This window comes from Scyliorhinus torazame, chromosome 24 (assembly GCF_047496885.1).
Source record: "Scyliorhinus torazame isolate Kashiwa2021f chromosome 24, sScyTor2.1, whole genome shotgun sequence".
Taxonomy (NCBI): Eukaryota; Metazoa; Chordata; class Chondrichthyes; order Carcharhiniformes; family Scyliorhinidae; genus Scyliorhinus; species Scyliorhinus torazame.
The window spans coordinates 12,562,863-12,587,184 of NC_092730.1; the positions used below are offsets into that span (position 1 = coordinate 12,562,863).

General features: G+C 49.3%; 1 protein-coding gene across 4 annotated transcripts in view; it reads right to left on the reverse strand.

Annotated features, from left to right (window-relative positions):
- sptbn2 (spectrin, beta, non-erythrocytic 2) overlaps window positions 1–24,322 on the reverse strand; it is a 347,367-nt gene that overhangs the window by 64,063 nt on the left and 258,982 nt on the right. For all 4 annotated transcript variants that reach the window (XM_072489368.1, XM_072489370.1, XM_072489367.1 and 1 more), the window contains 9 exons: window positions 22,138–22,229; window positions 21,198–21,278; window positions 19,837–19,952; window positions 17,275–17,387; window positions 16,203–16,390; window positions 12,871–12,988; window positions 6,745–6,903; window positions 4,905–5,207; window positions 1,010–1,163 (listed from right to left, as the gene is read on the reverse strand). In XM_072489368.1, coding sequence (XP_072345469.1) covers window positions 1,010–1,163; window positions 4,905–5,207; window positions 6,745–6,903; window positions 12,871–12,988; window positions 16,203–16,390; window positions 17,275–17,387; window positions 19,837–19,952; window positions 21,198–21,278; window positions 22,138–22,229 — 1,324 coding nt within the window. The remainder of the gene's footprint in view (window positions 1–1,009; window positions 1,164–4,904; window positions 5,208–6,744; window positions 6,904–12,870; window positions 12,989–16,202; window positions 16,391–17,274; window positions 17,388–19,836; window positions 19,953–21,197; window positions 21,279–22,137; window positions 22,230–24,322) is intronic.

Below are 24,322 nucleotides of genomic sequence, written 5' to 3' on the forward strand. Positions count from 1 at the left end.
CCTACTTGTGACAATAATAATAAAGATCATGAGCTTTATTTAAGAAGAGAAATGTGAATGACCCGTTTTCCCACTCGTGGCGCTCCACCTACAGTTTCCCCAATGAACAATTAGTGGCAGTGCCGTTCCGACTATGAGGACGAGAATGTAAGAAGGAGTAGGCCATTCGGCCCCTTGAGCCTGCTCCGCCATTCAATATGATCATGGCTGGTGGGGCGGCACGGTGGTCAACACTGCTGCCTCACGGCGCCGAGGACCCGGGTTCGATCCCGGCCCCGGGGTCACTATCCGTGTGGAGCTTGCACATTCTCCCCATATCTGCGTGGTTCTCACCCCCAAAGCCCAGGGTAGGTGGGTTGGCCACGCTAAATTGTCCCTTAATTGGAAATTCTTTTTAAAAATGAAAAAAAAAAGTAGATCTTACAACCACCAAAATGGTGGGTGGTAGCAGAGGAGACTTGTAGACTGTGTGTGGCCCATCTATTTCAGTTATACAGACACTGATGCAGCTGTAACACTGTCACTAAGTCAGTACTGCTGACCAAGATTATGCTGAGAATTCCACCAATGTCTTCGAGATTCACTCTTGGGAACAGAGTGCGGCGGATGCTGGGCCAATGAGTAAAGTTAAGGAGCAGTGAGACAGATTTTTAATTGGTGACGGGGTGAAGGGTTACGGAAAACGGACAGGACGGTGGAGTTAAGGCCAGGATGAGATCCGCCATGATCGAATGGCGGAGCGGACTCGATGGGCCAAATGGCCCAATTCTGCTCCTATACCTTACGAACAGCTGATATACGGAGTGAAGCACCCAAGACTATAGCAGGAAATACCCATACTGCTACTTTAATTGTGTCAGTTTGGGTTGCTGCTAGCTTTGGGCTCCTCACAGGAATAGAAATAAAATTACACGGCCAAGAGTATTATTAAATAGTTCCACTTTAACCCCACTAAGCAAATGGTGCTACTTCCGAGGGGCGCGAGATGCTAAGCACACTTTGGCCTTACCTTCCTCAGTGGTGATGAATTTCTGAGCACCCATGTTGACTGTTTTAACCCGTTCCGCCTGGACTGCGATATCGGCCTCCACCAGCGTGTGAGTCTGAAGCAGGTCCTCAACACCGTGCAGGTGTTTGCCGTAGTCTTGTGACTGCAGGCGACTCTGAAAGAAACATTCAGGTGCATCATTGTTGTGAGGCGAGTAACCATTACTAACATCCTGCAGCTGTGTTATTTCCAAACACGGTACTGACAACACGAGCACTTCAACAGCCTTACAAGTACCGACAGAAAGAAGTGTAGGCACATCCAAGTGTGTTGGTGCCCAAACATTACATGAAAATCCATTTATTATGTATCAAATCTCAATGTTACTGGCGTCAGTCAGGAAGTGGCAGAGATTGGAAGAATTCATGAGCTTGATAAACTCCAATTTATCGCCTCAAACTACTTGCATCTCGATCACTACCAGACAGAGCTGTAACCATCTGTACATCACCTCAGTGTTAGACAGTCAACATGGTTTTCGCACACACGCACAGCCTACTTTTGCAAAGGCAGAATCCATGAATATGGGGCTGGATTCTCTGCCTCGATGCGCCACACTTCTATTTCACCTCGCCAGCGGGATGCTCTGTTACACCGGCCGGTGAATGGGGTTTCCCGTTGTGGGGCAGCCCCACACCGTCGGGAAACCCCCGGGCTGCCGGCAAAACGGAGCATCCCACCGGCGGAGAATCCAGCCATGATGTCCAACCATGTGCAGAATTCAACTTGTGCAGTCTGGGCAGGGAAAATATAGATGGGGACCAGTTTTATACTATAAGAGCATAAGACATAGGAGTGGAAGTAAGGCCATTCGGCCCATCGAGTCCACTCCACCATTCAATCATGGCTGATTTCAACTCCATTTACCCGCTCTCTCTCCATAGCCCTTAATTCCTCGAGAAATCAAGAATTTATCAACTTCTGTCTTAAAGACACTCAACGTCCCGGCCTCCACCGCCCTCTGTGGCAATGAATTCCACAGACCCACCACTCTCTGGCTGAAGAAATTTCTCATCTCTGTTCTAAAGTGACTCCCTTTTATTCTAAGGCTGTGCCCCCGGGTCCTAGTCTCCCCTGTTAATGGAAACAACTTCCCAACGTCCACCCTATCTAAGCCATTCATTATCTTGTAAGTTTCTATTAGATCTCCTGTGCTCTCTGAGTGCAACTTTGGTTGACAGGGGGGAGAGATAGACAGAGAGAGATATAGAGAGAGAGAGAGAGACAGAGAGATGGAGAAAGAGAGGGAGCGAGACAGAGAGAGAGAGACAGAGAGAGGGAACGAGACAGAGAGAGAAAGAGAGACAGAGAGAGACAGAGACAGAGAGAGAGAGGGAACAAGACAGAGACAGAGGGAGCGAGACAGAGAGCGAGGGAGAAGAGAGAGATAGAGGGGGGAGCGATAGAGAGGGAGAGAGAGAGGGAGAGATAGAGAGAGAGACAGAGAGAGAGACGGAGAGAGGGAGCGAGACAGAAAAAGAGGGAGCGAGACAGAGAGAGAGACGGAGAGAGAGGGAACGAGACAGAGAGAGAGCAAGAGAGAGAGCGAGAGTGAGAGATAGAGGGGGGAGCGATAGAGGGAAAGAGAGAGAGCAGGAGAGAGGGAGAGATGGAGAGATAGAGAGATAGAGAGAGAGGGAGACAGACACAGAGAGAGACACGGAGAGAGAGAGAGGGAGTGAGACAGAGAGAGAGAGGGAGCGAGACAGAGAGAGGGAGAGAGAAGGGGGGGAGAGATAGAGAGAGAGAGAGAGACAGAGAGAGAGAGACAGCGAGACAGAGAGAGAGGGAGCGAGACAGAGAGAGAGGGAGAGAGATAGAGGGGGGAGAGAGAAAGAGGGGGGGGAGAGAGGGAGAGATAGAGAGAGAGGGAGCGAGAGAGAGGGAGGAGAGGGAGCGAGTCAGAGGGAGGGAGAGAGAGAAAGAGAGACAGAGAGAGAGAAAAAGAGAGAGAGGGAGTGTGACAGAGATAAAGAGTGATGGAGGCAGAGGGAGAGAGAGAGAGAGAGCGAGGAAGAGAGAAAAAAATGGAGAGAGAGAGAAAAAGAGAGAAAAGACAGTCCCGCCATCCCAAGAATCAACCTTTGCTGCACTCCCTCCATAGCAAGAACATCCTTCCTCAGATAAGGACACCAAAACTGCACACAATACTCCAGGTGTGGCCTCACCAAAGCCCTGTATAATTGCAGAAAAACACCCCTATTCCTAAACTCAAATCCTCTCATTATGAAGGCCAACATTTACCTTCTTTACTGCCTGCTGTACCTGCGCGCTTACTTTCAGCGACTGATGCACGAGGACACCAATAGACTGAACCAATTCGGCCATCAGCATATCTGGGGGAAGAGGGATCTTGGGGTCCACGTACATAGATCCCTCTAAGTTGCCATCCAGGTTGATAGGGTTGTGAAGAAGGCGTATGGTGTGTTGGCTTTCATTAACAGGGGGGCTGAGTTTCAGAGCCGCAGTTTTGCTGCAGCTTTATAAAACCCTGGTTAGACCACACTTGGAATATTGTGTCCAGTTCTGGTCACCTCATTATCGGAAGGATGTGGATGCTTTGGAGAGGGTGCAGAGGAGATTTACCAGGATGCTGCCTGGACTGGAGGGCATGTCTTATGAAGAAAAGTTGAGGGAGCCAGGGCTTTTCTCACTGGAGCGAAGAAGGAAGAGAGGTGACTTGATAGAGGTGTACAAGGTGATGAGAGGCATGGATAGAGTGGATAGCCAGAGACTTTTCTCCAGGGCGGAGAGAGGGAGAGGGAGCGAGGCGGAAAGGGAGAGGGAGTGAGACAGAGGGAGAGACAGAGCACATTGCACTTCTCCTCCTTTGGGCACTGCTGGAAAGGCCGGTGTTTTACTGCCCACCCTCGTTGTCCTCGAGAATACAATGAGAGGCCTTTTGGGCCATTTCAGATGGCAGCTAAAGGTCAGCCACGTTGCCATGGGTTTCGAGTCACATATAGATCAGACTAGGTACAGATGGCAGATTTCCTTCCCTGAAGGACCTTAACAAGCCAGATGTTTTTTTTTTTAAACAACAAACCAGTAGTTCCACAGTCTTCATTACCTATCCTCGCCTTCTATTCCCAGTTTATTTCATTGAACTTAAAAATTCCCCAGTTGCTGTGGTAGGATTTGAACCCATGTCCCTAATGATTAGCCCAGTAGCATAAGCAGCATGATAACCGATGCCCAAATGACTGGATATCGGTCTCCCTCCACTTCTCATCTGGCGGCACAGTGGTTAGCACTGTCTCACAGCGCCAGGGACCTGGGTTCAATTCCGACCTTGGGTGACTGTCTGTGCGGAGTCTGCACGTTCTCCCCGTGACTGTGTCGGTTTCCTCCGGGTGCTCCGGTTTCCTCCCACAGTCCAAAGGTTAGGTGGATTGGCCATGCTAAAATTGATCCGTAGGTTACGGGGATACTGCGGGGAGTGGGGTTGAGGTTCGGGTGTTCTTTCAGAGGGTCGGTGTAAACCCGATGGGCCGATGGCCTCCTTCTGCACTGTAGGGATTCTATGATTCTATTCTATGAACTCCGGGGGGCTGGGAGGCGTGGCGGTTAGCTCAGAGCTGGCGGGTGATGCTGAGCAACGGCAACAACTTGGGTTCAATTCCCGTACCGGCTGAGGACACCACCTCCTCCACCTAGCCCCCTCGCTTGAGGTGTGGTGACGCTCAGGTTAAATCACCACCAGCCAGCGCTCTCTCTCTCAAAAGGGGAGAGCAGCCTACTGTGGCCGGAGACCGTGGCGATGTGCGCTAACCTGCAGCAAAGCAGACTCGACTATGGAGGTCCTCTCGCGTGAAGTGCGCAGTAAAGAAAACGAGAGCTGTGTGACGCCACCAACCTTCATATCTTCCATCCAGTCCACGATGTGCAGCATTTCCTGAAACATCTTCTGTAGCTCAAGGTTCCTCATGAGCCGCTCACGGCGTGCGTGGAGCAGCTCCCGCAGGTAATCCCACAGCCTGATGACATTGTCCTTCCTGACCGTGATGCGTTTGATGTCGTAGTAGCGCTCAGCCTCCAGCTCCTTGGCCACAGCCACCACTGCCTGCACGCGCTCATTGTAGGCATTGATATCTGTCTCGATGGCCTCGTGCTTTCTCGTGGCAGCCTCCACCGCAGCCAGGTCAATTCCAAAATTGTCCTTAAAACGTAAAGGAGAAAAAAAACATCAATTTAAACCAAAATATTGAGCCATCCTGTTGAAGTTTTTCAGCTTGCACTTATGAGGACAAATGCAAGAATGCCAAATTTCAAAGGGATCAACAATTTATGTGCCAATTAAATTATTGCTCCCTTTGAAATTTGGCGTTCCTGCACCTGTCCGGATGAAAAGTTTCGACAGCATGCTTTTCTTTTTCAGCAAGACTCAAAAGGTGCAGAGTCGCCCAACAGCGGCCTGTTCTGACCAAGGGATGGCACCCGAAACATCAACATACCTCCCCCTGATGCAAACACATGGATAGGATGGGTATAGAGGGATACGGCACTGGAAAGTGCTGAGGGTTTTGGCAAAGGTTGGTATCATGACCGGTACAGGCTTGGAGGAGGGCCTGTTCCTGTGCTGTATTGTTCTTTGATGCCAAGAGACCCACAGAAATTCCTGCCCTCTATGGATATTGGTGGGAACTGATTTACCCACCAGCGCCGTGTTGAGAAGATCTGTAGGATCTGTGTAACTAGAAGTGTCAGGTCACAGCCAGAGCTCCTCTCTTTAGTAACAACTCTCTTAAGTGCTGCCAGCTAATGTGCAGTCTCCTACTAAACAGCTGCTGATTGTAAGTCATAATATTTAAAGAAGAATAGAGGAAGTACTTTGCTTGCGATACCATGCCGCAATGTAGTACGGATGTCTCATATAAACAAAACAGTGAGTGAATCGGAACCAGCGGTGAGCCCCGTTCAATTCATGTTATCGCTTTCAAATGCTGACGGAGGCGCCCGTGTACTCAAGTTTCTATTTTGGATTTTCTTTTTTTTTGCGCGGGGGGGGGGGTCCTTCTTATCAGCGATGCATGTGGCGTCATTGTGTGTGGAATTCGGGAGTGAGCTCCTCCGCTGGGCAGAGGCTAATTGCGGTGTAAACGTCGCAGCCAGGATTTTACTCCCCTCGAGGGGGGGGGGGAGGAACATGGACAATTCGCCGCAACAACTCTGGGTATCAGGAATTTAAAGTTCACAGGAAAGGTTAAGGACTCTTGTTTATTTTTCGGGGAAGTAATCCATGGGGGTGACTGATCTCGTTGAAGGTTTACCCAGATTACGGGGGGGGGCGGCATTTGCCAAATTTGATCAGGCAAATTATTTACTGTGATCCAAGGAGGCGCAAGTTGGGTGTTACAGAGTACGGCGGGAAGCCGCACAGAATTTCTCAATCAAAGCACAGAAAAAATGACTCGGGAAGGATACTGAATCAGATAGTATAACAGGACCAACTTGACGGATGTTTTAACAAAGTTACAAGCCAAGATGAGAAGGCAGAAGCTGGGACAGAGATCAGTCAAAAGCAGAGATTTGTCTGGCCAAGTGTTTCTTTGACCCAACAAATTCTGGTATTGTTCTTGGCCTCAATGCCTGAATGTGGAGGTCATGTAGCACACAATGCCCCACCTGTTGCTGGAACACTTCCCCTGCGCTGGTGTAAAGTTACAGGCTTTGGAATGCATCCACCCCCTACTTGCCTGGGAAACAAGGCGCTGATTCTCACTCAGCCAGGTCTCTCTCATGGCTGCTTTGCGATCGAACCGGTGAGCAAGCTGCTCGAGTTTCTCCTGTCGAATGAGTTCGGTTCGCAAGGCCAGCTCCCGCTCGTGCTCCGCTTTCTCTAGTCTCTCCCAGGCCTGGGTGTGAGGGAAACAGGACATAAAAGACATTGTAACCCGTGCGGTGTAAGCATTTATTTTCATGTCTAGCCAAACATTAAAGTATCTGAACTCCAAATAGGTAAAGGCACCAACTCACATGGCAATAAAACTAAACAAAAGCACTGGGGAGTTTCCATTCCTGATCGGTTCTGAGCTAGTCGATCTCGCATTGGACAGCAGGGCAGGTCTAACCCCAGACCAAGTAAGGATGACAGATTTCCTTCCCTAAACGGCGTTAGTGAGCCAGGTGGGTTTTTACAACAATCACTGAGAGTTGTCATGGTCACCCACTGGAAGCTGTGAAAGGGGCTTTGGAATGCTTATTATGAGAAACCAAAACAGCATTAAACGGAGAGTCACTGTGAGAGAGACGCGCAGTTGTCACTCTGAGATAGACGCGCAGTTGTCACTCTGAGATAGACGCATGGTTGTCACTCTGAGATAGACACGCAGTTGTCACTCTGAGATAGACGCACAGTTGTCCCTCTGAGATAGACGCACAGTTGTCCCTCTGAGATAGACGCACAGTTGTCACTCTGAGATAGACGCATGGTTGTCACTCTGCGATAGACGCATGGTCGTCACTCTGAGATAGACGCACAGTTGTCCCTCTGAGATAGACGCACAGTTGTCACTCTGAGATAGACGCACAGTTGTCACTCTGAGATAGACGCATGGTTGTCACTCTGCGATAGACGCATGGTCGTCACTCTGAGATAGACGCACAGTTGTCACTCTGAGATAGACGCACGGTCGTCACTCTGAGATAGACGCACAGTTGTCACTCTGGGATAGACGCGCAGTTGTCACTCTGAGATAGACGCGCAGTTGTCACTCTGAGATAGACGCACAGTTGTCACTCAGATAGACGCACAGTTGTCACTCTGAGATAGACGCACGGTTGTCACTCTGAGATAGACGCACAGTTGTTACTCTGAGATAGACGCACAGTTGTCACTCAGATAGACGCACGGTTGTCACTCTGAGATAGACGCACAGTTGTCACTCTGCGATAGACGCACAGTTGTCACTCAGATGGACGCACAGTTGTCACTCTGAGATAGACGCACGGTTGTCACTCTGAGATAGACGCACAGTTGTCACTCAGATGGACGCACAGTTGTCACTCTGAGATAGACGCACGGTTGTCACTCTGAGATAGACGCGCAGTTGTCACTCTGCGATAGACGCACAGTTGTCACTCAGATGGACGCACAGTTGTCACTCTGAGATAGACGCACGGTTGTCACTCTGAGATAGACGCACAGTTGTTACTCTGAGATAGACGCACAGTTGTCACTCAGATAGACGCACGGTTGTCACTCTGAGATAGACGCATGGTTGTCACTCTGAGATATACGCACGGTTGTCACTCTGAGATAGACGCATGGTCGTCACTCTGAGATAGACACACAGTTGTCACTCTGAGATAGACGCACAGTTGTCACTCTGAGATAGACGCACGGTTGTCACTCTGAGATAGACGCACAGTTGTCACTCTGGGATAGATGCGCAGTTGTCACTCTGAGATAGACGCACAGTTGTCACTCAGATAGACGCACAGTTGTCACTCTGAGATAGACGCGCAGTTGTCACTCAGATAGACGCACAGTTGTCACTCTGAGATAGACGCACAGTTGTCACTCTGAGATAGACGCACAGTTGTCACTCTGAGATAGACGCACAGTTGTCACTCTGAGATAGACGCACAGTTGTCACTCTGAGATAGACGCGCAGTTGTCACTCTGAGATAGACGCACAGTTGTCACTCTGAGATAGACGCGCAGTTGTCACTCTGAGATAGACGCACAGTTGTCACTCTGAGATAGACGCACAGTTGTCCCTCTGAGATAGACGCGCAGTTGTCACTCTGAGATAGACGCGCAGTTGTCACTCTGAGATAGACGCACAGTTGTCACTCTGAGATAGACGCACAGTTGTCACTCAGATGGACGCACGGTTGTCACTCTGAGATAGACGCACGGTCGTCACTCTGAGATAGACACACAGTTGTCACTCTGAGATAGACGCACGGTTGTCACTCTGAGATAGACGCACAGTTGTCACTCTGGGATAGACGCACGGTTGTCACTCTGAGATAGACGCGCAGTTGTCACTCTGAGATAGACGCATGGTTGTCACTCTGAGATAGACGCACAGTTGTCACTCTGAGATAGACGCACAGTTGTCACTCTGGGATAGACGCACGGTTGTCACTCTGAGATAGACGCACAGTTGTCACTCTGGGATAGACGCACGGTTGTCACTCTGGGATAGACGCACGGTTGTCACTCTGAGATAGACGCGCAGTTGTCACTCTGAGATAGACGCACAGTTGTCACTCTGAGATAGACGTGCAGTTGTCACTCTGAGATAGACGCACAGTTGTCACTCTGAGATAGACGTGCAGTTGTCACTCTGAGATAGACGCACAGTTGTCACTCTGAGATAGACGTGCAGTTGTCACTCTGAGATAGACGCACAGTTGTCACTCTGAGATAGACGCATGGTTGTCACTCTGAGATAGACGCACAGTTGTCACTCTGAGATAGACGCACAGTTGTCACTCTGAGATAGACGCGCAGTTGTCACTCTGAGATAGACGCACAGTTGTCACTCTGAGATAGACGCACGGTCGTCACTCTGAGATAGACGCATGGTTGTCACTCTGAGATAGACGCACAGTTGTCACTCAGATGGACGCACAGTTGTCACTCTGCGATAGACGCACAGTTGTCACTCTGAGATAGACGCGCAGTTGTCACTCTGAGATAGACGCACGGTTGTCACTCTGAGATAGACGCACAGTTGTCACTCTGGGATAGACGCGCAGTTGTCACTCTGAGATAGACATGCAGTTGTCACTCTGAGATAGACGCGCAGTTGTCACTCTGAGATAGACGCACGGTCGTCACTCTGAGATAGACGCACAGTTGTCACTCTGAGATAGACGCACGGTTGTCACTCTGAGATAGACGCACAGTTGTCACTCTGGGATAGACGCGCAGTTGTCACTCTGAGATAGACGCACAGTTGTCACTCTGAGATATACGCACGGTTGTCACTCTGAGATAGACGCATGGTCGTCACTCTGAGATAGACACACAGTTGTCACTCTGAGATAGACGCATGGTCGTCACTCTGAGATAGACGCGCAGTTGTCACTCAGGTAGACGCACAGTTGTCACTCTGAGATAGACGCACAGTTGTCACTCTGAGATAGACGCACAGTTGTCCCTCTGAGATATACGCACGGTTGTCACTCTGAGATAGACGCATGGTCGTCACTCTGAGATAGACACACAGTTGTCACTCTGAGATAGACGCATGGTCGTCACTCTGAGATAGACGCACAGTTGTCACTCTGAGATAGACGCGCAGTTGTCACTCTGAGATAGACGCACAGTTGTCACTCAGGTAGACGCACAGTTGTCACTCTGAGATAGACGCACAGTTGTCACTCTGAGATAGACGCACAGTTGTCACTCTGCGATAGACGCACAGTTGTCACTCAGATGGACGCACAGTTGTCACTCTGAGATAGACGCACGGTTGTCACTCTGAGATAGACGCACAGTTGTCACTCTGAGATAGACGCACAGTTGTTACTCTGAGATAGACACACAGTTGTCACTCTGAGATAGACACATAGCTGTCTCTCATTGGGCGGAACTCAACTAAATGGGAACAAATTTCCATAGTGAACGCTTTTAGCCGCGTGTTTCCCGGCGCTCACAGTGCCGAGAAACATGACGATACAAGGCCACTCTCGATAAATAAAGGGCCTCAGCGGGGAACATGCGGCCGAGGCCATATACAGCCCCGTTTTCTACACCGAGTAGCTCCACTCCCCAGAGCTCCCAGCAGTGTAGCGAGAGATCGAGACACCATTTTTATATCGCCCCAACACCCGCACAGGGCACCCCGGGCCCGATCGGCAGCACACAGTAAATGCCAACCTGGCACCTTGGCAGTGCCCCTACCAGTTGCCAGTGACACCTGGGACCCTTGGCAGTGCCAGGCTGGCACCCTGGTAGGATTGCCAGGGTGCTGGGCAGGCAATGCCCGGGTCCACAGGTGGCATCAGTAGTGCCAGGGTAGCACCCTGCCCAAAGGGCTTGTACCTGGGAGCCTCTGAATCCCGGGGTGACCCCCACAAGTGCGGTTCTGTCTGGACCCCGTTTGTGGGGACCAGTGCTCAACAGCGCTCACCCGAGGCCTGCGAGCGAAGGGGCTAGATCCCAACGCCACGGGCACCTCGGGAATTTGCACACGAAAGCGAGACTACCTCCCTCTCTCTAATATGCAGCTTTGCCGAAACGTGCTCCCGCCCACAATGGGCAGTATTCACAATGCAACGTCTCTCGAGATTGCGTTAGATCTGGCGAGGCGTTGTGAGTCGGGTAGATCCTGGGAGCGGGGTCTCCCGGCTTTTATCGGCCACGCTACGCCGCGGCGAGCTGCTTATCGGGCGCAGCGTAACCGCTGGATGGCGCCTATTTTAAATTTGCCCCCTTATCCCACTAGCCAGACAGCTTATTCGGGGTTCATTTTTATTTAGCAGCATCCAATCGTTTTGCAGATACCTTTGCCTACGACAGATCAGGCACGGGGTGAGAGGTTAAACAAGGCTCCGGCTGTCCTGGAATGGGTAAAAAACTGCCACCCTTTTCGAAGAGGAGCAGGGTGGCTTTCCACTAAAGGCCTGGATGAGTGCGTAACCCCTCAAACCAGCATCACCAAAAACTCTGAAGGAGAGTCACACGGATCCGAAACGTTGGGCGGGATTCTCGGGCCTCCCAGCGCATCTTGCTCAGTAGCGGGATTCTCTGACCTCGCCGCTGTCAATGGGATTTCCCACTGAAGCCACCCTGCCCCGCCAGGAAACCCACGGGGGGGGGGGGGGGGGGGGGGGGGTGCTTCCAGCGGGCGCAGAGGGTCCCGCTGCCGGCGAACGGCCAGAGAATTCGGGCCGTTAACTTTGCTTCTCTCTGCACAGATGCTGCCAGACTGGCTGAGTTCAGATTTCCGGCATTCGCAGTATTTTATATCATAGATCATCATAGAATTTACAGTGCAGAAGGAGGCCATTCGGCCCATCGAGTCTGCACCGGCTCTTGGAAAGAGCACCCTACCCAAGGTCAACACCGCCACCCTATCCCCATAACCCAGTAACCCCACCCAACACTAAGGGCAATTTTGGACACTAATGGCAATTTATCATGGCCAATCCACCTAACCTGCACATTTTTGGACTGTGGGGGGAAACCGGAGCACCCAGAGGAAACCCACGCACACACGGGGAGGATGTGCAGACTCCACACAGACAGTGACCCAAGCCGGAATTGAACCTGGGACCCTGGAGCTGTGAAGCAATTGTGCTATCCACAATGCTACCGTGCTGCCAAAACCAAAAACAGGTGCCCCTGGTCATTATCAAATTGGGCAAATTGGCCGTCTTTCTTAACAGCGGCTGCATTTCCAAAGTACTTCATTGACTGTGAAGGAATTTTGGGACGTCTGACGGCTGTGAAAAGTATTACACGTATGAAAGTATCAACCTTCTGCTGAGCTTTGGTTTGATCACAAGCGATGATGAAGGGAGCCGAGCAGTTTCTCAAGGTACGGCCACAGCAACATCAGCGAAACTGGGACCCACAACACAAGTGCAAGCAGGAAGAGAAAAAGTCGGGAGACTGATGGTGAGAGCAGGACTGTCCTTCAGAACTGTCTTGTGGGGCGTTCTTTCAGAGGGTCGGTGCAGACTCGATGGGCCGAACAGTCTCCTTCTGCACTTTAAGGATTCTTTGATTTCTATGAAACAACGGTGGAAAACTACTCTTTGCCTTTAACCCGTTTGGAGCAGTGATTCCATGCAGGCCCTGCGTCATGCATTTTGTATACATTTAAATGACCGTAAAAATCACAAGCAGGATTCCTCACCTTGTTAATGTCAGAGATAAGCTTTCCCTCCCGTGGAATGTAGACTTTCTGGTTGTTCGCTCTCATTTTGCTTTGAATGGTGAAAAGCAGCACTTCCAGATTACCCTTCTCTGTAAACCTGTCAAAGGAAGCATCACAAGAATCTGACTTAACTGCCGTTATTAGCACTTGGGGTAGCAATTTGCTGAGGCGACGAGAAGGTGGATCAACCGCACCACCACGCAATGCCAATTTCACCGTAAAAAAGAACTGTAATAACTGGGCAAGGCATGTTCAGCCTTGCTGATGGCGTATTGCAAGAGGGGTCGGGGCTATCAAACTGGCCACTTGTTGTACACTCTGAAGTCAACGGGAAGGAAAATCGGCAGTGTAGAACGGGTTGTCAATTCACCACAGCCCACTGGACACGCCCTCCTGAAGTTGAAGCATTGCCGATAAGTGCCCACTTCTTCCCAAGCCCCAGAAAATAGGTTCCGTCCCAACAACACGGTGCTGAGCTGGGATGTCCAGTATCCATGTGAAGGGTGAGACATTCCGACAGAGCTGTTCCAGCTGCAGACGTGTGAAGGAGTAGACTCGGGAGGCTGCCCGAGATGGCAGTTCCAGACCCATCCCCAATACAAGGGGTAGGGGGCTAATGCGCACAGCCAGTGAGGGTGGCTTGGGAAAGCCCACACCGGGCAGCTGGTGGGAAACACTGCTGGGAGACACGAATAGGGCCTAATGAGAAAAAAAAAGGATGTTTTTTTTATTCCCCAAGATGTCTGATACCAATAAAGCCAACTGAAGGCAATTAATCTTCCCTCAGATTGACTACTCTTGGCTGGGGCTTTCCTGGAGGCCTAAGAGGTAGGTATTCACGGCAGGCATCAACCTCTTGGAGGAAAAAACCGGGACAGAATTCACCGAATCGCCTGGGGCTGCCTGCTGAGGTACCTTCTTGGTGTGGGTGTAGAGTTCACGTGAGGTGGCCACAAAATGAGGGAAAAGTCATAGAGAGTCACCCACGTGTCCTGTGTGTTAATAGTATGTCAATTATAGTCAGACACATGGGTGAAGGCCGTTGTTTTAAAAATAAAATTGTTCATGGGATGAGGGAGTCGCTGGCTAGGCCAGCATTTACTGCCCATCCCAGAGGGCATTTAAGAGTCAACCACTTTGCTGTACACGATGCTGGTGAGGCTACACCTGGAGCACTGTGGACAGTTTTGGTCTCCTTACTCAACAAAGGATGTACTGGCACTGGAGGGGGTGCAGAGAGATTCACTAGGTTGATTCCGGAGTTGAGAGGGTTGGCTTATGAGGACAGACCTAGTAGCCTGAGACTGTACTCATTGGAATTTAGAAGAATGAGGGGGATCTGATAGAAACATATAAAATTATGAAGGGAATAGATAGGATAGACGTGGGCAGGTTGTTTCCACTGGCGGGTGAAAGCAGAATTAGGGGGCATAGCCTCCAAATAAGGGGGAGCAGATTTAGGACTGAGTTGAGGAGGAACTTCTTCACCCCAAAAGGTCGCGAATCTATGGAATTCCCTGCCCAGTGAAGCAGTTGAGACGACCACATTAAATGTTTTTAAGGCAAAGATAGATTTTTGAATAGTAAAAGAATTAAGGGTTACGGTGAGCGGCCGGGTAATGGAGCTGAGTCCACAAAAAGATCTTAATGAATGACGGAGCAGGCTCGAGAGGCCAGTGGCCTACTCCTGCTCCTAGTTCTCATGTTCTTGAGTCACGTGTAGGCCAGGCAAGTATGCGAGATTTCCTTCCCTGAAGGACATTAGTGAACCAGATGGGTTGTCATGATATTGACAATGATTTCATGGTCATCATTAGACTTTTAATTCCAGATATTTTATTGAGTTTAAATTCCACCTACCATGGTGGGATTCGAACCCGGGTCCCCAGAGCATTACCCTGGCTCTCTGGATTACTAGTCCAATGACATACCACTCTGCCGCTGCGTCCCCTTGTACTTTGAGCACATACAAATAGGGGACAGCTGGGACACTGGGTGTGTTAGAGGAGAGCTGTAAGGCTGAACAAAGTCAATAAATTCTCAGTAAAGAAAAGCTCGGTGTTTTGGTTTTTGACTTTACCAACCGGCTTGGATTCTATTAACATCGTGGTCTCCTGAACTTCCTAATGGCCGTAACATTCGTAGGTCACACTGCCGGAGTAGGTTACCTGCCCATTCCCTTGGTTTGGCAAAGATGTATCCGGGGGGTGTGGCGCAAGAGGAAAACATTAAATCTCAACCAGAAAACAAAATCCTGCAACACGAAATATCAAAACTAGGAGTAATGTATGAACACCAGGCAGGAAACAATAATCTTGGGTTCGCTCAGCTTGTAAGAGCTGAACCCAAGTAACGCTATGTCGATATGCTGTAAGGCCGGACGCAATTTTTAGAGTTCATGGGTTGTGCCTTTACAGACACTGCCAAGCTATTGTCTGTGGGGATGAGGTCTGATTGGCTACTTCACGGGGCTCGGTTTGAGAGTGATCAAGTTACCAAGGTCAGAGAAACTTTCTTTCTTCCTCTTTTACTTAAAAAAAGCACTCTGGACGCTTCAGTGTTATGATGATTAAAATCGGACAGTTGAGATGCAAACTTTTTACAGATACAGGTCCACTGCCAATATTTAATTGTAAGAAGTCTTACAACCCCCAGGTTAAAGTCCAACAGGTTTGTTTCGAATCACTAGCTTTCGGAGCGCAGCTCCTTCCTCAGGTGAATGATGAGGTGGGTTCCACAAACACAGCAAATACAGACAAAGTCAATGATGCAAGACGGTACTTTGAATGCGAGTTTTTGCACGTAATGAAGTCTTTATTGGTCAGGACGCACGACAACGCGGAATCGCCGAGTAGAAACTGATAGCCAAGTTCCGCACACGAGTACGGCCTCAACCGGGACCTTGGGTTCATGTCTCATATATTCACCCCCCCACCACCATCTGGCCTGGGCTGGCGAAATCCTACCAAATGTCCTGGCTTGAGACAATTCACACCTCTTTAACCTGTGATTATCCCTCTCTGCCTGGACCTTTAAAGACTTAATTACCTGCAAAGACACGCATTCAAAGTATCGTCTTGCATCACTGACTTTGTCTAAAGATGTGGTTGTGGAACCCACCTCTTCACTCACCTGAGGAAGGAGCTGCGCTCCAAAAGCTAGTGATTCAAAACAAACCTGTTGGACTTAACCTGGTGTTGTAAGACTTCTTACTGTGCTCACCCCAGTCCAACGCTGGCATCTCCACATCAATATTTAATTGATATTGGGGTGGGCGGGTGAGCGAGGGGGTGGAAATCAGGCTTACTCACTTGGGTGGTTTTTCCACGGTGCGGTATGTGTTGAATGCCTGAAGCTGATTCTGAACCCCATTCAGCGAGTTTGCCAGTTTCCGATCGTTCAGCGTGATGATGGTGTGCTCGATCCACTGCAGCAGGTCCGAGGCCAGGGTTTCATACTTGTCAATCATGTTGTCCGCCTCGATTGCATAGTCCAGCACCTGAGACCACACAAGGCAGCACGATTACTCACTGGAGCATCACAGAGCGTGCATAGCAAACGAAGGAAAGACCTGGGTGGTCGATTCTAGAAAGGTGGCCCTGATTAAAGTATTTGCAGAGTGGGATTAGGCAAAGTTGCTTTTGTCGACCGGCGCAGACATGGTGGGGCAAGTGGCCTCCTTCTGTGCCATAAACCTTCTATGATTCTAAGCAAGGCATATTCAGCCACAAAGACTTTCTATGCTTGATTAACTGATTGTGGCAGTTGGGTGCCGCACTCGATTTGCAATCCCTTCAGCGACGTAGCGGGAAACCAAAAATCAAAAACAGGGTTCCCAAATTTATCAGCATTCAGTGACTGTGCGCGTGAAGAGTGTCGGTTTTGCTGCCCCTGCAGACAGTAGCTTGCTCATCAACATCCAGTTCACAGTGGATTGACGGTCTCCCGATGAAGACACTGGGAGACGCCCGTGGAATTTGTTTTTTGAATTTAGAGTACCCAATTATTATTTTTCCAATTGAGGGGCAATTTAGCGTGGCCAATCCACCTACCCTTTCGTGTTGTGGGGGTGAGCCCCACACAGACATGGGGAGAACGTGCAAACTCCACACGGACGGTGACCCGGGGCCGGAATCGAACCTGGGACCTCGGCGCCTTGAGGCAGCAGGGCTAACCCACTGCGTCACCATGCCGCCCGTGGATTAGACCACAGTGAGAGGTCAATCTCCCTGGTGAAGAGAGAAAGAAAAATTTAACTGCAATGGAAAGCAGATTGTTTATGATGACAATATTTGCCGGGGGGGGGGGGGGGGTCATGTTGTGATTAGTGTCTTTGTTGATATTACAATATTTATTCCACTCAATTATCGTTCCTCTTCATACCTTCCCAATACGTTTCCCTTCTACAGCAAGTGCCTTCATCTTGGAGAAGTAGTGATAGTATGTAGCAACGTAAGTGATGATCGATTTCTCGTCTGGCTGGTCCACACTGACGTCTGGGAGCACAAAAGGTAGAATGAGTGTGGCCTTCCATTCCGCAAAACGCAAACACAAAACACAACAAATACTCCCTTCAGGATCAGATCTTCAATTTAATACAGTAACATGGTAATGTTGTCTGCTGCCGTGTTATTCGGAATCCAGCAATTACTGTTTGCGACAGAGTACAAATGCAGAACACACTCGCGTCACATAACGAGCGTCCTGGGGGGATCACAGAATCCCTGCAGTGCAGAAGGAGGCCATTCGGTCCATCGAGCCTGCACCAACCCTCCGAAAGTGCACCCTACCCAGGTACACACCATGCCCCATCCCCACCACCCTGTAACCCGCACACCCCTGAACACTGAGGGGCGATTTAGCATAGCCAATCCACCTAAGCTGCACATCTTTGGACTGTGTGAGGAAATCGGAGCACCCGGAGGAAACTCCCGCAGACACGGGGAGAACGTGCAGACTCCGCGCAGACAGTGACCCAAGCTGGGAATCGAACCCGGGACCCTGGAGCTGCAAGGCAGCAGTGCTAACCACTGTGCCACCATGCCGTCTTAAAGAAGGAGGGCCTGTTAGGGAGGCAGAGAGGTTTTAATTCCACAGTTTAGGGCTCGGGCAGTTGAAGGTCTCCCTGCCAATGTTGGAGTGATTAAAACCTGAGATGCGCAAGAGGGCGGAACTGGAGGAGTCCAGAAATCTCAGCAATCTGTATGGATGGAGGAGTATAGACATTGGGGGGGGGGGGGAGAAAGAAAGAAACAGAGACAGAGACAGAGAGAGAGAGAGAGAGACAGAAAGAGAGAGAGAGAAAGACAGAGAGAGAGAGACAGAGGGCGATTGAGACAGAGACAGAGAGACAGAGAGAGCCAGAGAGAGAGACAGAGAACGATTGAGACAGAGAGAGAGAGAGAGAGAGAGAGAGGGAGAGAGAGAGAGACAGAGAGAGAGAGAGAGAGAGAGAGAGAGAGAGAGCCAGAGAGAGAGAGAACGAGAGAGAGACAGAGAGTGAGAGATAGAGAGGGAGAGAGAGCATGAGAGAGACACACAGAGAGAGACAGAGAGAGACAGAGAGAGCGAACATGAGAGAGAGAGAGAGACAGAGAGAGAGAGGGAGAGACACAAAGAGAGAGAGAACGACAGAGAGAGAGAGAGAGAACGACAGAGAGAGAGAGAGAGAGAGAGACAGAAAGAGAGAGTCAGAGAGAGACAGAGAGGGAGCACAACAGAGAGAGAGAGACAGAGAGAGCGAGAGAGAGAGAGAGAGAGAGACAGAGAGAGACAGGGGGAGAGAGAGACAGAGAGTGAGACAGAGAGAGAGAGAGAAACAGAGAGACAGAGACAGAGAGAGAGACAGAGAGAGAGACAAAGAGAGAGAGACAGAGAGGGCATGAGAGAGAGAAACACACAGAGAGACACAGAGCGAGAGAAAGAGAGCGAGAGAGAGTGAACACGAGAGACAGAGAGAGAGACAGATAGAGACACAGAGAGAGACAGAGAGAGAGCACGACAGAGAGAGAGACAGAGAGCACGACAGAGAGAGAGACAGAGAGCACAACAGAGAGAGACAGAGAGAGACAGGGAGAGAGAGAGAGTCAGAGAGAGAGACAGAGAGTGAGGCACAGAGAGAGAGAGAGACAGAGAGAGAGAGACAGAGAGACAAAGAGAGAGAGAGAGAGAGAGACAGAGAGACAAAGAGAGAGAGAGAGAGAGAGACAGAGAGACAAAGAGAGAGAGAGAGACAGAGAGAGAGAGAGAGACAGAGAGAGAGAGAGACAGAGAGGGAGAGAGAGCATGAGGGAGAGAAACACACAGAGAGACAGAGAGAGAGAGAAAGAGAGCGAGAGAGAGTGAACACGAGAGAGAGAGATAGAGAGAGAGAGACAGAGAGAGACAGATAGAGACAGAGCGAGGCAGAGAGACAGAGAGAGAGAGAGAGACAGACAGACAGAGAGAGAGAGAGACAGAGAGGGAGACAGAGAGAGAGAGACAGAGAGAGAGAGAGCACGCAAGAGAGACAGAGAGAGAGACAGAGAGAGAGAGCACGAGAGAGGGAGAGAGAGAGCGAGGGAGGGGGGAGAGAGAGACGGAGAGAGAGACAGAGACAGAGAGAGAGAGAGAGACCACGAGAGCGCGCGAGAGAGCACGAGAGAGAGAGAGCAAGAGAGAGAGAGCACGAGAGAGAGAGCATGAGAGAGAGAGCATGAGCGAGAGGGAGAGAGAGAAGGAGAGCAAGAGAGAGAGGGAGAGAGAGGGAGAGAGGGAGAGCGAGAGAGGGAGGGGGAGAGAGAGAGAGAGAGAGAGAGGGAGAGCGAGAGAGAGAGAGGGAGAGCGAGAGAGAGCGCTAACATACAGTTCCATTAAGTTTGCTAACGTTTTAATATACACTGGTTAAATCCAGTATATATTAGACATGTGGAGTGAGTCTCTGCCTGTCCACATGCCCTTACGCACCTTCAGGATCCAGCAGTTTGGTGAGTCCCAGCTGCTGCTCTGCCACATTGAATGCATTCTGTAAGTTGTAGTGAGCATTTGACTTCTTCAGTTTGTCGAAATCAATCAGATCAGGCCTGAAACCAAGAACAACAGAGGTGAAAGGTCGTACCAGATGTAGGGGCTGGTTTAGCACAGTGGGCTAAATAGCTGGCTTGTATTGCAGAGCAATACCAGCAGCGCGGGTTCAATTCCAGTACCGGCCTCCCCGAACGGGTGCCGGAATGTGGCAACTAGGGGCTTTTCACAGTAACGTCATTGAAGCCTACTTGTGACAATAAGCTATTATTATTATTAAAAAGAACATTGACAACTTCCCACGACGCTAAAAGATTCTATGCAGGGCGAAACTTATACTAAAATAGAAATGTAATGAGCTGGATTCTCCCCCCCGTCACGCTGTATGTTCCTCGGCGGCACACCGTTCGCTGCCAGCGGCATTCTCTACTCCCTGCCGATTGTCAATGGAATTTCCCATTGAAGCCACCCCAGGGCGCCCTGAACCCCGCGGATGGCGGTTTGCGCTGCCAGCGGGAAAAGCGAATCCCAAAGACCGGCAATTTCCTGCCCAGAAACAGGAGCAGTCGTTGACTGCACGACCCCACAAGCCTGCTTTGCCACGCGATAAGATCATTACCACTACGCCATCATCTCTCCACTTGCTTGCCCTAACTCCACTAAACCTGGATTCCCTTTGATTTATTAATCCAACCTGAATCCAGCACGTGTTTTAACTGCGCAATCACCAGCACTGAGCCAAGTTGGGAGAGCGGGCCGGACTCGGAGCCTGACATCAGGAAATCGGAGCCAACTAGAAAGCATCATCTACGAACATTGGTGGAAGACGGGAGTGGACCTTGAAGAACGGCACTCGGATGAGGTGTCAGACCTGTACCCCAGCCTTGGATTGGTTATAGGGGAGGTTGGAATCTCAGCTCAGTGCCAACATTGCACCGAGGTTGTTCATTTATAAGTTCAACTTTGCGCAAGCAGCCAGCTGGAAACTACCGTGCGGAATTACAGGAAAAGCAGAAAGAAGGAATACCATTTCACCTCTGTGGGTCATCTGTAAAAAAAAGTACTTAGTGCCTGAATCTGCCTGAAAGCAGGGAACCTTGATGATCATAAATTGGCTTGGCAAAAAATACTGGTATCATGTAATCTACCTCAAGAAAACGGCACTAGCATATGGAAAGTGCTCTGCACATTCATACAGTACTGGCACTTCTTATTTACATTATTAGATGAACAGTTGGGTCACATTGACTTGAAGCACTCAGTTCTGTTAAAACGTCTCCAATATCTGAAGGAAGGATGCATACCTGTGTTTGTGGACGATTGCGTTGAAGGCCAGTCCATCCCTCCAACTCGTCGTGAAGTTGTGAACATTAACGTTAGGATACCTGCCAAAACACAGGACACAACCGGAAATGTTGGAAGAATTCAAATTAGAGTCAAACCATTGCCGGTGCGTAGGGGGAGATGTGCCTGGAATGGTTCCTGGGCAGGGTAACCGAGTAGACAGACTGAACCGTCTCTCTGGTGGATATCTGTAACAGCCCCAACGTTGTCACCCAAATGGTGGCACTCAATCGAACAAGCAAGTTTGCGTTCTGCAGAGGTAAGGGCATGTGAGTGACGCAAAGAAACCAGAATACTTTGCACTGTCTGTGCGGAGTCTCCATGTTCTCCCCCGTGTCTGCGTGGGTTTCCTCCGGGTGCTCCGGTTTCCTCCCACAGTCCAAAGATGTGCGGGGTCAGGCGGATTGGTCGTGCTAAAATTGCCTCTTAAGTGTCCAAAAAGGTTGGGTGGGGTTACTGGGATGGGGTGGAGGTGTGGGCTTAAGTGGGGTGCTCTTTCCAAGGGCCGGTGCAGACTCGATGGGCCGAATGGCCTCCTTCTGCACTGTAAATTCTATGATTCCATACAACTGTCAGACCAAAGTCGACTGTGAAAGATACAGAGTTCTTTGAACAAACTGTTGGGGAGGTTGGCTGCTTTTCTGTCTGATGGCAGTGCCAAACACTCACTGGGAAAGCACAGCGCAGACAGATACAACATAAGGCTCCCCATGACGTACTCCGACTGGGGGGTCTCTGCTTCAATCTAAGCGGAGGATTCCAAGTAGCGACTTTGTAAATACTGATTCAAATGAAGGGGCATACGCGAAACGTTAATTTTTTGGGTCAGGCGTTGATTAATCTGGTGTGCATTTCAAGCATGGTCTGTTCTTTATCAGTATGATATATAATCGTGCTTACCCTGCTGTCTTCATTTGGCACCACAGCAGAAGTGCGTCCTTGGCAGATTTCTTTTCCTTGTTATCCTCTGTTTCAACACTGATATCTTGGATCTTTGAAACAAAAGCCATGATAATTAAAGTACATACAAGCAAAACCAAGGACCGTGTTATTTACTCCAAACGAAAGCAAATCATCATTAGGGCTTCCAGATAACGTTGAACACTGACTCACCGTGACAGCGCATGTGCCCTTCAGTGGCCACTTACCAAAGAACTGCTGGTGCCTGGTGAGTCAATGCTTCTGGACAGATTGGAGGCCTTCAGCCCACCCTACGCTGAAACCCTTAATTATGCCTTAGTGACCTCCAGACTCGATTATTCCAAAGCTCTCTTGGCCTGCCTCCCACGGATAATAAACTTGGGCTTATTCAAAATTCTGTCGGCCTTATTCTAAGCCAGTAACTGGTTCCGTCCACCTACCATCCCTGTACTTGCATTGGCTTTTCGTCCAATGTCTCAAACATGCTTCTGAACTGAAATTAGATATTAACAGTTACAGGACGACGGCAGGTAGACGAGCTTAAGATATAGCTCAGCCATTACCTAACTCACTGATGGAACAAACTCAAGGGGCTGAATGGCCTCCTTCTGTTTCCCATGTTCCGAAGGATCGCCCGGCAGGATGGCAGAGCAGCATTAAGCTTACCTCGTCTCCCAAGATGTCGCAAGACATTGTCATGTGAGAGTCCCTTTAAGAAAAGTGTGTTTCACCAAACGGCTGCAGTGATGTCATTATGTGGGTTGAGTGGAGCTCTGGCTCTGCTTTTACTTTCGTTTTGAGCTGGCAACTGCAGTGTGTTTAGTTTTGTTTTCTGAGTTGGAGAGCTGCATTCACAGCAAGAAGATGTTATGATCTCTCTCTCTGCAATCTAAAGAATGTCTCCAAATCACTTGATGATTTCAAAGTAATACCTGTTTCTGTAGAGAATTTCAACCAGCTGTATTTATTTAAAAAAGGTTTAACTTATGGATGTTGTTAGGAAAGTTACTAAGGGTTACCTATAGAGTACTGTATCTTTTTGGGGGGTTATCAGGGTTGGTAGTTGATAAACTGTTTACTTTGTGTGTTTATAAAATGTTAACTGGATTCATAGAATAAACATTGTTTTTGTTTAAAAGTACTTTAGTTCTATGTTGTATCACACCTGTAGAGTGGGCCGTGTGCTCCCCATAACCACAATCTATTCAAAGTTGTGGGTCAGGTGAACTCCATGATACACTTTGGGGTTCTCTAAATCCTGGCCCATAATAATATGCTGAGGCATAATACACAATGACACTTTCTTGTCTTCCGTTGAAGTCTCTGCTCTAATATGTTTCCACAACCTCACATTCCCAAATTACGCTTGAAAAGCAATTCCCGGTTTGTGGACATGAGCACCACTATGCTGTATGCCAACCCGATCCTATCAAGTGAATCAGATGTGTGACCTTTCAGTTGTCAGCATTGCTTTCTACCAGACGAAACACTTCAATCATTAAATGACTTGACACTGCCGATCGAACAACGTTACCACACTTCGGTTTAAAAACACAAAATCAGTTTCATTTCTGATTGTCAAAACTCAATGTTATCTGGAACAATAAATGACACATTTATCATTTTTGTTCTATTCCCGCCCCTTGCGCATCTCATCCCCCCCCCCCCGGAAATTCCTTCCCTTAACCTTTCCCCATCTCTCTTTCGCTCTTCCCCATCTAAGGAATCAGCCTAGTGAACCTTTGTTGCAGTCCCTGCAAGGCACATATATCTTTCCTTAGATAAGGAGACCAAAACTATACACAGTGCTCCATGTATCAGGTATTTTATACTTAACTTTTATCTTGCACGTTTGAGCTGGGATCATCTGCTCCTAGAGTTTGTGCCAAACCTCAATCTACTGGTTCAGTTTGATTTATCTGTCTATTAAGGGTCTTGAACAGTTGTACAATATCTTTCCTAAGCCTTCTATTCTCCAGAGTGGAGTAAACAACCCAAGGCTCTTAAAACTCTACTCATCATTCAGGTGCCTTAATCTAGACATCAATTCAAATAAGTTTCACTTGGAATTGCAAGGCCTGAATATCCCTTCCCATTGTACAGCAATGGAAATGGCACACACTATTTCAGATGGGGCCATGTTAATGCCTTGGACAGGGGTATC